The sequence below is a fragment of the Saccopteryx bilineata genome, chromosome 2 (assembly GCF_036850765.1).
Source record: "Saccopteryx bilineata isolate mSacBil1 chromosome 2, mSacBil1_pri_phased_curated, whole genome shotgun sequence".
In the NCBI taxonomy this organism is placed as follows: domain Eukaryota; kingdom Metazoa; phylum Chordata; class Mammalia; order Chiroptera; family Emballonuridae; genus Saccopteryx; species Saccopteryx bilineata.
In genome coordinates, this window is record NC_089491.1 from 230,737,760 (window position 1) to 230,753,145 (window position 15,386).

The 15,386-nt window shown below is 44.2% G+C and overlaps 1 protein-coding gene across 4 annotated transcripts in view; it reads left to right on the forward strand.

Annotated features, from left to right (window-relative positions):
* Positions 1–2,035: 2,035 nt before the first annotated feature.
* Positions 2,036–15,386, forward strand: part of MIS18A (MIS18 kinetochore protein A) — an 86,810-nt gene continuing 73,459 nt past the window's right edge. For all 4 annotated transcript variants that reach the window (XR_010729242.1, XM_066259540.1, XM_066259538.1 and 1 more), the window contains exons 1-5: positions 2,036–3,784; positions 7,279–7,345; positions 9,380–9,502; positions 11,781–11,874; positions 12,615–12,734. Coding sequence is in view for 3 of the 4 variants with exons in the window: in XM_066259540.1 (XP_066115637.1) it covers positions 3,244–3,784; positions 7,279–7,345; positions 9,380–9,502; positions 11,781–11,874; positions 12,615–12,695 (906 nt within the window). In the remaining variant the exon portion in view is untranslated. The remainder of the gene's footprint in view (positions 3,785–7,278; positions 7,346–9,379; positions 9,503–11,780; positions 11,875–12,614; positions 12,735–15,386) is intronic.

The following is a 15,386-nucleotide window of genomic DNA, read 5'->3' on the forward strand; positions in this document are numbered from 1 at the left end:
GATGAGGGGCAGAAACCCAACCCAGCCTGTCTCCAAGCCTTCTATGAAGTCATCTCTGTCACTATTTTCTCCAGTCTTTAATGTTCCCAAAATGCGGGAGATAGTTCAGGGCAGTAGGGAATCCTCTAATATCCACTCTGAGGCAATCTATCTCTCACACATGGTGGTAGTACATAATTTTCATCTCATTGTGGAGTCTCAGTCAAAAGTCTCACCATTGACAGGTTGTAATGTAATACTGTTAACACACCCTGTTCATTGTTGGTGAAAACACAGCTGGCTTGCACAACTTAGAGAATCTGTTGGCTGAGAAGGTCCTAAGGTTGGCGCTCAGTTCTCTGTCTCCCCTTGTTCTCTCAGTTCTGTCCATTCTGCACAAAGCAACCTGGCCATGTGTTTCCCTGCTCATGTCCCAGGAACAAAGAACCACTGAACAAGAGACTTGAGATTTACTCTGATTGGACATTTGACAACATAAGTGAAGAATCGGACCTAATCCATACAGCCAGGGATAGGAGTGCAATGTGCTTGCTTATTGGCTTAAGACTGAGGTAAAAAGCCTGACCTGTGGTGGCGCAGTGGATAAAGCGTCGACCTAGAAATGCTGAGGTCGCCGGTTCGAAACCCTGGGTTTGCCTGGTCAAGGCACATATGGGAGTTGATGCTTCCAGCTCCTCCCCCCTGTCTCTCTAAAATGAATAAATAAAAAAAAATAAAAAAAAAAAGACTGAGGTAAATGTCATCCCCAATCAATGGAGGAGAGATGGTTGTCCTGATTGTAAACCTCTGGGGATCCATACCAAGAATTGGTGGTAACCGTAGTGGAGGTGGTGGGGGTGGACTTGACCTAATCCAAACCTCCTGGTTGTGTAACTAAGAAGAAGGGTGTGAGTGGTGGTTCAGGAATAGCTATAACCACCCAGTCCAAGGTCATCTTGCTCAAGCATCTCATTTTATGTCCACAGAAGGTAGGACTTTGTGGGTATATTAATATTTTGTATTCATAATAATTGGGACTATAAAAAGGGTCCTTTGGTGTTGAGGCTGATTTTTTCTCCATTAGGCACAATGCCTAGGGCCCAGGATATGTGCTTAGGTCCTCATGAAAATGTTTCCATTTCTTTTCAAATCAGAAGAAAAAACCCCCACACAAACTTGTAGGTCAAAGGAAATGTTCTAATATACAATATTTATATGTTAGTTGTTAATCCAAATTCGGAGGGACCCGAAATATGGAAGACAGGAGCAAGGTCCGTCGTTTACACATCAAAGCTTTATTGTCTAGCTTGGCCAAGGGGCGGGAACTCCAACAGAAATCTGACGGAGAGCGCGCCAGCCCTTTGTTCTACCTAGTTTTTATAGTTTTGTAAGTGGGAAGTACAGAAGCAAAAATTGCAATTAGGAGCCCCTTACCGCTATTGGTTATAGTCATATGTCCTTTAACATGATAGGACCACATTCAATTTGCAAACCATACATCATTTTGGAGAAAATAAAATTTAAAGCCAACACAATGGTAGAAAGATATCTCTTTACATATTAAAGGCATTCCTATATTATCTAGTGTTTATCTGCTATCTCTCTGTCCAGTATCACACACGCATTTACATAGGAGAGGTAGTTTCAGTGGGGACAAATGCCCACAAATGGCTCATTGCTATAAGAAAAGGTTTATTTTGGCTTTTCTCTTCCTGCACCTGGCTAGCCATTCACCCCTTTCCCCACAGGTGTGGTGGAATGTCTGGGAATCCATGTTTCCTCCCCTTGCATTTACAATACAATGCCAAAGGCCATCCTGGTTATGCCAATCACACAGTACAGAGACTATTCTCACAATTTCTCTGCACACCTTAATCCAAATTAATAAAATGTTCTCCAAGCCTAAAATATTAATATTAATTCTGTAGCCTTTTGGTACTTTACAGCACCTGCGGGTGAAATGGTTCAGTGGCTCCTCATTAGTATTTATAGCAATGCAATTGTCAATAATAATAATAATAATATTATTGTTATTACTTATAGAGGAATGGGCCCACTAAGGCAAAAGTGCCTTGGTGAGAAAGTGACCAGGCATCCCATTGCAAACATTTTTCCTTTACTGGGATATCCAACCACAAAATTTCAGTGTTGCCAGGGGGAACCCAATGTTGAGGCAAAGAGATCATCCCTTGAATTCTAAGATCACTATCGGCTTACAGAAAGACGTATGTAGGTTCTAGGAACCTTGAATCAAAGACATCGTGCTGGACCACAGCAATCTGGGGAGATCAGGAGGGAAGGCAATTGACACGGGCAAATAGAGATAAAGTAGTTTCATGCATATTATATGTGTACCACTTAATTTTCTATCAACCCCAGTGCCGCCGTGACCCCTTTAAACCTATGAAGAAACCAAGTGCGGGAGGGCGGGCGGTTCAGATAGCGTTTCCAGTTTCCCGCACGGTTCCTGACTGGCGGAAAAGTCGCGCAACTCAAGGCTGCTGCCAGAGGCCATGTCGTTTATCTGACCAAGCAAACTGGTCAGTGACTTAGGACACACCCCAAGGTCGTAGGAGCAGACCCTGGCCCTCGGAGGCCCCTTTCTTTCCAGATACGCTGCCAGGAGATCTGCTATGCAGCTGGTCCGTCCCCATCATCCCTTCCCGCCCTGATTGGTGGTGTTTTCAAATCGGAGGCTGGCTTTCTGGGACAGCTGAGGGAGAGTGTCCCGGTCACACAGGAGGGGTGATGCACCCACGTGCATCCCCGGCTCCGCCCTTGCAGGGCCCGCCGCGTGATCGGCCCTCCCGGGTCCTCCCAGCGTAGGTCCGGGGCACCGAGGTCCGCAAGCCCGGGGCCACTCCGCTTTTTGCACCTGGAGGTCAGGCAGGCAGAGCTGACCACAGCAGCGCAAGGAATCCGTGCTGGCATCGCCCGGGGTGCTTACAAAGGCAAAGTCCTGGGAACACCGACTCCCCCGCCCGACTCTGGGGCTATCGGCCTAGCCGTCCGCTTTCACCAGGGCGCAGGTGACTTGGCCACCGAGGCCGGACGAGCCGCAGAAAGCATGTGTACCCTGTTCTCCCTCCCGGTGCCGCGTGGGGCGGTGTGCTCGCTTTGAAACCACTGTGACAGTCTCGGTGAGGGGCTGGTGACTTAGTTTGGGCGCGCAACTTTCCTCCCTCCGGTGTAAGCCGGTACACACCGAGAGGTGGAACAGTCCCCATACACAGCCAGCTGTCGAAACCACGGAAAACCCCACACATGCGCAGTGACCACCCGGCCTGGCTCCGGCCTACTGCGAGCATGCGCACTAGCCGGTTGCCTCCCGTCCCTCCTCCGCCAGGTCCCGCCCCTAACGTCGCGGAACCTACTTGGCGCCAGCCGGCTCGCCTTGCCCGTCCTACGCATGCGCAGAGGCAGGCTCTTGTCTCCCGTAGTGCTCCGCGGCCGCGCGATTCGAAGGTCATGGCGGGTGTTTGGATGGATGATAGTTGCCGAAGATGCACCTCTGCCAGCTGTTCGTGCAGGGACAGGGATACGGTGAGAGGCCCCTCGCTGCTGAGCCAGTGTCTCCCGAGGAGCTCGAGCCGCCACCAGCTGCTGCGCGGGTGGACGAGCACGTGGAGCTCTCTAAGCGGGGCGGTGGCAGAGGCGGAGCGGACGCGCAGCGAGGGGTCCGCGGCGTCCACTCAGGAAGAGGATCGGCCGCTGGTGTTCCTGTGCTCCCGCTGCCGGCGCCCGCTGGGCGACTCACTGAGCTGGGTCACTGGTATGGACGACAGCGACTGCATCCTGCTGCGCTGTGAGTGGTGGTCGGGGCTCGGGCCTCCCTCCCGCAGGTGTGCGGCGCCTGGATGGAGGGAAGGGGCGCTTGGGGAGGTGCGCTCCCTGCTAGGGGGCTGCCCCGGGTTTTAGCTGCAGAAAGCTAAGAGGGGCACTTGTCCCAGGAGAAGAGAAAGGCGGTGGTCATCCCTGCGCCCTGGGCTCAGAGTGGCAGGTTCCCTTCCGTGGTCCCTCTTCCGTCACCAGGAGCGGTTGAATAAGCGTGATTGTGAGCATTAATCACTACAGAATGACCTGCTAAAGTGTGAGCCTTTGGGGTGTCGCCGCTCTGGGTGCCACACAGAAGTAAGCGGGCTGCTCATTGGTAAGTGACGTTGCCCGTGGTTTAGGTAGGAGGTTAAGCTTTTCAGCCATCTGGATACCTCACGTTTTATCAGCTGTGTCAGCGGACGCCTTTTCGGCCTCAAGTGCTGGGACCATAGAGTTGACAACACAATGCTACCAACATTTTTTTTGAAAAGGGGACTTGCAAGGAAAGCACCAATTATCCCACAAGAATTGGAGAGGAAGGAGGATCTTAGAGAAGAGTTAGGAAGGCAGGAGTTCTAGCTTTTATCCTGGCCTCACCAGTGACCTGTGTGCTTTCCCACTGCTCTCTGTTTTGTTGTTTTATAGTACTTATTTAGGGGAGTGGTTCACGTCTCCTTTACGAACTGGAATAAAAATGGCTATTTGGTGAGAGGGGCTTGCAGGTTTCAAATCGAAGTTTATGTTCTGTTTAATTCTATAAATATTCTGATGGCAGAAATTCCCCAACAGATTATTGATATTCATGGAATGGTTTTGGTTGCCTTCCCCAGGGTAAAATCTTGGGGGAAAAGGAGGCCACCAGTGTCCACTGTTACCGGAAACTTTTTGATACCTGCTATTTCCCATAAGGATGCATCTGTTTATTAATTAACAGTAATTGCCGAATCCCTTTTAGTTGTTGAATTTAAGCATAAGGACTTACATTTCCCATAGTAATTTACTGGGATTAACCCTTGTACATTCTGAAATCAAATAGTGCAGAAGGATGTGATAGTGAAGGAGTGATGCCCCTGACCCTGACCCTGTCGTAGCCCCAGAGATAACATGCTCTGCTCTCTTTTATAGGTACTTCTCCTGTAGGCTCCATGCCAGTATCAGCGTGTTTAAACATGTAAAATCTTTTTCTTTTTTTTTGGTATTTTTCTGAAGCTAGAAATGGGGAGAGACAGTCAGACTCCCGCATGCGCCCGACTGGGATCCACCCAGCACGCCCACCAGGGGGCGATGCTTTGCCCCTCCGGGGTGTCGCTCTGCCGCGACCAGAACCACTCTAGCGCCTGGGGCAGAGGCCAAGGAGCCATCCCCAGTGCCCGGGCCATCTTTGCTCTAATGGAGCCTTGGCTGCGGGAGGGGAAGAGAGAGACAGAGAGGAAGGAGAGGGGGAGGGGTGGAGAAGCAGATGGGTGCTTCTCCTGTGTGCCCTGACCGGGAATCGAACCCGGAACTTCTGCACACCAGGCCGACGCTCTACCACTGAGCTAACCGGCCAGGGCCTAAACATGTAAAATCTTAAAAACAGTCTGACCTGTGGTGGCGCATTGGATAGAGTGTCGACCTGGAAACACAGAGGTCGCCGGTTCAAATCCCTGGGCTTGCCTGGTCAAGGCACATGTGGGAGTTGATGCTTCCTGCTCCTCCCCCCTCCTCTCTCTTTCCTCTCTAAAATGAATAAATTAAAAAATATTTTTTAAAAAATCTTAAAAACATACTTGAGATTATATTATTTGTATGTTAAGCTTCCTTTTTTTTCCCCACACATATATTCTGAATGTTAGTGTATGTAGACATACTTCATGATTTTAGCAGATGCTGGTCCCTTGCTGATGGGCCATACAGCCCGGTGAAGTCCTCTCGACAGCTTGGGTTTGAATCTTGTCTTGCCTCTAACTGGCTGTGTCTCCTTGGGCAAGTTCCTTAGTGTCTCTGCCTTAGTTTTCTTCTCTGTAGAATGGGTATGTTTACAAATTGATTTCAGACACCCTCAATGAAAGAAAATAAATGAACTCTTGTATTAATTTTCATTGTCTTCTTCCCCAGTTTGAGTTAGCTGAATTATTTTTACTTTGTCAAGATTCATACTATTTACATACTATTCTGTAGCCACAGCATGGTCATGTAGCTTTAGTGTAATGTGTATATGAACTCTTTTCTCAAGTCCAGGACTCTTACTAACAAAGGAAGGATTATTGATAGTTCCCTCATTCCTGAGTTGTTTGATTAATTATCATCAGTCATCTCCCCATGCTCAAGAAAACTTCAGGTTTGAGTGCTTGAGTATGTCTTTCTGCTGTCTTTGTGCATGATGGCAGCTTGGCTGTGTGGACAGGCCTGGGGTTGTGCTCTGCGCTTTTTGCAGGCATGGGACAGCTAGTACACAGGCTGTGAGGCCGGTGTGGCTGTAGAATAAAGATAGTACTTAAGGAGGAAGGAAGGGGCCCAAAAATCAGCTCCTTGTAGGCTGTTGTACGGAATCAGAGTCTGTTCCAGTGAGTGAGGTGTTTAAGTGGGGGCATGATATAACCCAGATTTTAACTTGAAGGAAGCATAGAAGGGAAGACTGAGCATGGAAGTGGGTGGTCAGTCAGGAGCCTGTGCAGTCCAGGCAAGCAGAGGGGGAGGCTTGGGGGTTGGAGGGAGAGCGGTGAGGGGACAATCGACAGGACTTGTTGGTGTTGTGGATGTGGGGGCACAGGGTAAGGATGGGAATCCAGGATGACACCCTGGTTTCTGGTTTGAACAACTGAGTGAATGGAGGAGGAATGTAGACTGTAGGAGGAGGTCAAACCAAGAGTCTATTTTGGCTGTTTCATCGAGGTCAGTGTTCCTCCTGCATCTCCTCTCACCCCCATCCCTGCTTCAGTGTGGCCTGGTCCTGGATCCTCTAGGGGTGCTTCTTCTGGGGTTCATCTGTGACCCCTGTCCCATCATGCTCTCAAAGGTTTTTGCCTGGCCTCCTGAGGGTACTCAGTTACTTTTAGAGAAATATGAGATTAGGAGATGAGTGTGTGGGCTTTTAGCATCTCCTTGATTTTGATCCTAATTTTATTGTCTCTGGCAGGTGTCCTCAGTAGTCTTTGGGTGGAGGTGTTCGTTGTTCCAAGTGATACTGTCGATTGAATTTTCCCCTCTAACTTTATTCATTTCATTAATATTAGTGGTTTTTCTGGGGAAGGAAGGAAACTTATTCTGCCTCTTTTTTCACAAGTTCCAGCATTTTTACTTGTAGACTACCCTTGCGGGCATGTGTGTGTGTGTGTGTGAGAGAGAGAGAGAAAGAGAGAGAGAGAGAGACATACACTTTGGGCTCTTACTTGTTCTGACCCTCTTTGAGTTCTAAAATAAAAGTTGAATTAGAAGTTCTCTAAATGTCTGCACATGTATTATGATGAACCACATTAATAAATTATTGTGTTTTATTTCTAGGTGTTTCCAGTAATGTTTCTGTGGATAAGGAACAGATACTATCCAAACGTGAAAATGAAAATGGTTGGTGAGTAAGGCAATATCTATGTCAACGTGTATGTTACAGAAAATGTTTATCTTTCAAATAAAACTCTTTAAAAAGATTATTACCAGTAAGATTACTTGGGATAAGACTTTTTCCATGGTAATCAGTATGAAATTAGTTACTGTGATTTATCAGTTCTTCAATGATGGTGGTCTGCTTTAGATAATTGAGGTGGAAGAGTTTCTAAGTATATAAAGGCACCCTGTGACATTCTCTTTTTGGGTCGTTGGGCTTGGTGTTGAAAAGAATAAAAAAAATAGAAAAAGAATATATTTGTATCTTGAAATCTCAAAGCCAAAGGGTGCTTTAGACCAATGTTACATATTTTAAGTATATGTTAAAAATACTGGTTTTTTATTTTTAGTAATGCTAGACTGTCGTATTCAAATAAAGTACAGTTCAATGAAAAATTACTCAAGGAGAATGAGATTCACTTTTTTTTTTTTTGAGATTCACTTTAAATGAGAGTAAGGCCTGGGGAGGGCAGAACTGAGCTGAGGCCAGGGTACGACTTCTGTAAGAGCCAGCATGGTGCTTGTATCTCTCCTGGTTTCTTGCAAAGTGTTCTTTATTCTCTGCTTTCATTTTGATGTTATTTTTCATTTTGATGATATTTTCACCATTCTGATCATATCTGTTATACCAGTTGTGCTTATGTACTTAAAAATTTTATTTATTGACTCAGAATTTTTATATTACCGCCATACATGTATCATTTGCTATAACTAGAAAGTAACTGAAGATAACTGCAGTAAGAATGAATGTTATTACATTGTAGCTGAGAGAACTATTGCCTGGCTGGTTCTCAACCTGAGGACTATTCTCTGTTAAAAGATTTGTCACTGAGATTCGTGTTAAAGATATTCTGGCACCAAACTGAGACTTTCGTCTTTTTATACTTGGGAACGGAATGCTGGAGAGTTGAGGAGGTAGTTGGCTGCCCCACTTTGAGCCAGTGGTTAGTCCTGGTTAGTTATATCACCGAACCTGTCCTTTAGAACTTCACTAGGATCACGTGCTCCATGCTTTTGGAGATACCATATTGCTCCAGGATGCCCTTGTGCAGATGGCCGATGAGCACGTGTGGGTTAGAAGTAACTTGTGAAGGCAGCCATGCTGTTTCCTCTGTCCGTTCGGATCCTGTCATTTAAGTTTCTTTCAAGCTAACTCATCCTTGGCTTAAAATCACCTTATGATTTCTGGTGCTGCCTTCTCCATAGTCACTGACGAGGGTGAAGTCTGGGCCAGGCCTTGCCAGTGGGAGGCTAGGAGGACCCTGCAATAACACAGCTGCTGTCTCTTCATTGCTCCGCAGGAGTGTGGATGGGCTGTGTGTGCTCTCAGGGGTGCTCAGTTTGATTTTGATAATTCCGGATAAAACAACTGTAGCTATTGACCAGTGTCCTAATGAGTTAGGTTCATCTAAGTATCCTTTCTTGTCTGATGACCTGCATTTGATGTTAGTGCGCAGTTTTGGTGACTGTGTGGCAGCCTTGTGATGGTCGTGAGTTTTGATGTACAGCATAACTTTTCCTATTCACTGCTGGTGGTGCAGGTATGGCTCCCTCCTGGGGTTTACTAAAATGTTTTTACGTTTCTCATAGAAAACCACAACCACACAGAAGCGTATCAGAGCCCACAGAGGCATACTGTGTGACCCGTGGGCTACCATTTAGCTATGTATCACCAGTGAGAAATTACAATTTGCCCATTTTGTTCTTTGTTCCATATGTTTATGCAGTAACCAGAAATGTCTCGGTGTCTGGATGCAAAAAGTGATGCAACCTATACCATGTTCTTGGGTCTTGGTTGGCTCCACTTTGCTTGATAGCAGGAATAGTTAGTTATTAGGGATGGTCACATATTGATATGAATTACAGTCCTTTTGACATAATAGCTGTCTTTTGTGCTGTGTGTTACACTGTCATGCTCATGATTGGATGAAATCCCCAGCTACCACCAGCTGGGGTGTGTGGGGCTATTCGTGGCTAAAGCAGTGTCGTGTCTCTGTTGCAGCATCCTGGAGGCCTTGTACTGCACGGGATGCTCACTTAGCCTCGGCTACATATACAAGTGCACACCCAACAGTCTGGATTACAAGAGGGACTTGTTTTGCTTCAAAGTTGAAGCCATTGAAAGGTAATTTTTATGTATAAACAAACACCTCATGTCTAAGTTCTCAGAAAGTTGCGGAGAAGCTGGTTTGAAAACATCAGAACTAAAAAAAAAGAAAACATCAGAACTAAATCACTTTGGTTAATATATATTTTCAAGTAATAATTTCTGACATTAAAACCAGTGATATTTTTATTTTGTTTTGACCTGATTTATTTGGTAGTGAAGATGTTAGACACTTTAAATTGTAAGGAGAAAACACTGTGGGAACATTTTTCAGAGTAAAAATACGTGCAGTCATTCTTAAAAATCAAATTTAATTTAATAGGGTTTTTAAAAAGGAATTGTGTGGATCAATATACTTTGTCTATTTTATTTTTCCCCTCCAAGAATATCCTGAAGAAATAAGAATTTCAAAAATGGTTAGTATAAATGTCCCTTTGGTGTTCTGGAAAAGTAGAAATGCAAAGTCGCAGCTGTTTCTGTTTTCTTGGGTCGAGTGAGGAAGCATCTCGTGTTCTTTGTGGAGGTGTAAGGAGGTGCCTTCGCTCTCCAGGGTTTCTAGGAAGTGTTCGGAAACGAGGTGAGTTAGGGTCTGAGGACAATTTCAGGTATCTTAATGCCTTCCAATTCACTAGCCCTTTTTTTAGAGGAAACACAAAATTAACAAATTGATTGTCCTTGCTGCATGTTCACTTATCCTGGAAATGATGTAGCAAGCCCTTGAGGCTTAAAGGTACCTAAGAAACCTTACACATCGAGGTGGAGGAACAAGTCACGAAGAAGAGAACGTACTTTGACTTTGATTACTGGGGGTATTTTGTCACTACTGTTGAATTACTTAGGAGTTTCTCTTAAAACATTTAAAACCCTATTCTTTTATTGTAATTTCTCTTCTAATTACTCTTTTTTTTAAAATTTTATTTATTCATTTTAGAGAGGAGAGAGAGACAGAGAGGGAGAGAGAGGAGAGAGAAGGGGGGAGGAGCTGGAAGCATCAACTCCCATATGTGCCTTGACCAGGCAAGCCCAGGGTTTCGAACCGGCGACCTCAGCATTTCCAGGTCGATGCTTTATCCACTGAACCACCACAGGTCAGGCTAATTACTCTTTGATAAGTGCAGTTTTGCCACTGTCTTTGAAACTGCAAAGGTTTCACAGGTTTAGATCCACATTTTAAAACCCAGAAACTCATTACAGCTCTTACACAGAAGGATGCTGCAAGCACGTAGGTCTGCCTGGACAGGGCGCAGATCCACTTTGGTTTTTGTACACAAATAGACCAGCCAAAACGGGGTTCCTTCATCTCCACAAGCCTGTGGCAAAGATATGTGAAACTAGGTGGGGAAGAAGACGACTATAAAAGACATGAAATCTCAGTCCAGTAGGGTTGATACAAAATTCAAAAGTGGTGCCTCCATATAAAAGAAGATGAGCGGAAGATTCCGCCCTGAGGATTCACGCACAGACGCTCTTACTTCCTTGTGCAGTGAAATTTAGAGTGGGGTTACCTCTTGGGGCAGAATTTTAATGGCAAGGAACTTGCTTGGTTTCAGAAGTGGATGTTGTCCTCTGTACTGCTTCTTTACCGTTTTATACATGACTCTGCCATTTAATTTCCCAGCTCACCTATATTTCTTCTCTAACCAAGTTGTGATTGCCGTCTGCCGTTTGGCCTCCCGTGCTACGTTTTAGATTCATAATCAGCAGGGTTTTTTAGACAACACTGTTCTTAGCTGATAAAAGGAGGGATACTGGTGAAGTTGCAGTGTGTGAGGAAGACTCGCACCTCTTCCTTGTCATGTATGTTTTGTCTGGTCACCTGCGCTGACCTGGCTCCCCCATTGCATGCCAATCTTCCCGCAGGCCACAGTGTCTCCTAACCCCAGAGTCCAGTGAAGCGTAATTTGGAGGATGGCTGTTGAAATTGCCCAGACTTGGTAATCAAGAGTTAACTCCACAAATTATTATTTATTAAAAGTCAAATTTGAAAGTACACATGTTCCTGAAATGTTATATAAAGAAACTTTAAAACAGAATTTTGAACTACAAGTGATAATGTTTTGCCACCAGCTTATTCCCAGTAATGACTTAACAATTCTGGGAAATACGTAGGGATATCTGGACAAGGATATTAAGGAAGAAAACATGATTTTGTGTGGTACAGCTTTCTGCACAAAAATAGTTGTTTTATTTGTTTACTTGGTGCTGACATACTGTAATATACTTAGAATGTTAATATTATGAATGAACGCAAAGTTAATGTTGGCTCACTTTCACACTTTAACTTGGTGCTGTGTAGTTATGTTTTAGGGTCCTCTGAAAAGCAGATTGTGTCAGAAGCCCAAGCTTTTAATCTCGAAAGCAGAATTGAAATAGAAAATTCTTTAAAGCAGGTAATTTGTTGCGAACTTTTTATTTCTTTGTGTGACGTCTTGTCAGTGAGGAGTGCTCCTCGTGGTGTCTGTTTGGTTCTTAGGGTTTTTGTGGTAGCCGAGTGTTTGTTTTTTTTCACTTGCTAGAAAGGCGGATTTGGGGCACAAACTACAAATGAGGCTAAAGCTTTATAAAAAAATATAATAAGAAAATTATCTCATGCCAAAATTAAAAGTGATGTATATTCTAAAACTGTTAAAAAGTAGAAATATACCTTTGAGTCAAATAAACCATTTCACTTGGTTTAGTTCGCATAGTCTAAACCAGGGGTCTCAAACTCGTAGCCTGCGGGCCGCATGCGGCCTGCCGAACAATTTTGTGCGGCCCGCAGACTAATCCACGGGCTTACTTAATTTTATTCAAAATATTTTGAACTTCGTGGATTAGTCTGCGGGCCGCACAAAATGTTCGGCGGGCCGCGAGTTTGAGACCCCTGGCAGTCTTACTTTTGCATGTTAACAGCTTCTCATGGCCAGATAGGCAAGACAGTGTCCATGAGAGACAGAAATGCAGTTGATACCCTTACGTTTTGTTTAATAAAACTTAGTTTAAATAATTTTATTTGATACACATTGAATATTTTTGTGTAATGCATAACATTCAGAAATTGTATTAATGATGTATATTTTAATCATTTAACCGTGTATGATTTTAATCATGATCATGTGTCTTTTTTAATGTTCTTTTTTTAATACAATAGATGGAAGATGTTTTGAAAGTGTTGCAAACAAAGCTGTGGGAGATTGAAACAAAGTTGCCCATTACCAGCTCCAAGAGCTGAAACCCCTCTGAGCCTGTGGTTCCAGACTCCTGGCCCATGGTAATTTTTTTTACCTATAAGCAATTCTTGTTATAATTTGCTTTTCTTACAACTGAGCAGATTCTAATTGGCTGTGTACATTGTATTTCCTGTATTGATAAATGAGAATAATTATAGATTGAGGCTATATCTGATGGTAAAGAGATGATTGTATTCCACCTTTGAATTTTAAACCCATTCTGTGGTATTTGCTGGGAATAGATTTAGGAGCTTTATTCTGATAAGAAACTGCCATGATTTTCTGGACTGTTTCCTCCTTTGTATCAAATTCATTGTTCTTTATTTCATACTTCCTTTAGACCTTTCCTTCATCTTTAATACTTTGAGTAATATTTAACATTGAATGGTAAGAAAATCATGGTGGTTTTCCCACCTGCTGTGTGGTTCACTCACCTTTGAGGACAAACACATGCAGCTCTCTGGGAAAACTGGTCAGTTGAATCATTTGTCAGAACTACAGTGGTACCGTGACACAGGAGTTTAATTCATTTCATGGCCGAACTCGTGACTCAATTTACTCATGTGTCAAATCGAATTTCCCCATTTAAATTAATGAGAATGCAATTAATCTGTTCTGGCCCCCAAAAACCATACGAATTTTTTGTTTTATATGCTTTTAAATAAGAAAATGTACTTTAGCCCTGGCCGGTTGGCTCAGCGGTAGAGCATCAGCCTGGCTTGTGGAAGTCCCAGGTTCGATTCCCGGTCAGGGCACGAAGAAGCGCCTATCTGCTTCTCCACCCTTCCCTCTCTCCTTTCTCTTTATATCTCTCTTCCCCTTCTGCAACCAAGGTTCCACTGGAGCAAAGTTGGTCCGGGTGCTGAGGATGGCTCAATGGCCTCCACCTCAGGCGCTAGAATGGCCCTGGTCGCAGCAGAGCAAGCCCCAGATGGGACGAGCATTGCCCCCTTGTGGGCATGCCGGGTGGATCCCAGTCGGGCACATACAGGAGTCTGTCTGACTGCCTCCCCACTTCTCACTTCAGGGGGAAAAAAAAAGAAGAAAATATACTTTATAAATAACAAATAAGGGCCTGACCTGTGGTGGCACAGTGGATAAAGCGTCGACCTGGAAATGCTGAGGTCGCCGGTTCGAAACCCTGGGCTTGCTTGGTCAAGGCACATATGGGAGTTGATGCTTCCAGCTCCTCCCCCCTTCTCTCTCTCTCTCTCTCTCTCTCTCCCTCTCTCTCTCCTCTCTAAAAAAAAAAAATGAATAAATAAAATAAAAACAAAACCCTGGCTTGCCTGGTTAAGGCACATGATGCTTCCTACTCCTCCCCCTTCTCTCTCTCTCTCTCTTTCTCTCTCTCCCCCCTCTCTCCTCTCTAAAATGAATAAAATAAATAAATAAATATTTAAAAAAAATAACAAATATACATATATATACATAATAAGAGAATGTAAAGAAATAAACTGGTTTATGAAGTGTATTTATCTTCAAGGTCAGACAGAGATGCTGGTGGAGGGGGAGGAGACTGGCAGAGGATGTTTTTTTTTTTTTTTCATTTTTAGAGAGGAGAGAGAGACAGAGGGAGAGAGAGGAGAGAGAGACAGAGAGAGAGAAGGGGGGAGGAGCTGGAAGCATCAACTCCCATATGTGCCTTGATCAGGCAAGCCCAGGGTTTCGAACCGGCTACCTCAGCATTTCCAGGTCGACGCTTTATCCACTGTGCCACCACAGGTCAGGCGAGGAGGTTTTTATTTCATGCGTTACCCTTAACATAATTTACTCTCTCTACACTTAACACTACATTTAATTGCAAAATTTAACTTACACACTACGTATGATATGTAACTTTATCGCTAAACTTAATTGCTATTTTTTACTTTGTTTAATTATTATCATTTTCTTCACTGACTTTTGGCTTTTTCGCCACACTTTTCTTGCTTTCACTCAGAGGCCGTTTCAACAAAAACCTTTCCATGGAAGTTTGTTTCTTCCTCCCTTTCAGAACATTCAGCAAGCTATCTATTGGAGGGTGGTGGAAGCTTGTGATTAAAATATTCGCTCTTGACTTAAAGTAAAAAATCCCGTGAGCGACTGCTCGTCTCTCAGATTGCTTGTGATTTAAAGTGCTCATGTGTCAAGGTACCACTGTATTTGAAAATGTGCACATGAACAGTATAGCCTATATTTTAATAATGAGAGAATTCCACTTGTTCATTTATTTACCACTGTATGTGCTTAAATCTGTAAGAATATTTACTGAAGAGAGAAGTAGCCATCTCTGAGGTGGGATTCTGGGGAAATGTTCAGCTTTCTAGTTTTCTGTAGTGCAAGACTGACAGCAAGCATGTGTCATTTTGACAATCAGGGAGAGAATAAAGGTTGAAACTGCTTTGTGATTGGTTTTTATGAACCTGAATTATGGTAGTTAACTGAACTCAGACATCATGGTGCCATAACCTCCACACTTTTCTGGACAGGGCACTGCCCTTGGCCTGCTCAGGACTGTGAAGGGAACCCCAAGTTCTCCAGGTCCCCTTCTGTTTAGGGGTGCTGTTAGATGAGGCTGCCTAACAATATTCAGTGGGTAACTCAGCTCAGTTTCTGCTTCTCAGAAGTTCCCTTGTTATTTCTGAGACTTCTTAAAGCCATCATAACAAAAAGTTCTCTAAGTCAGATTGACTTGACCATTCACTATTATT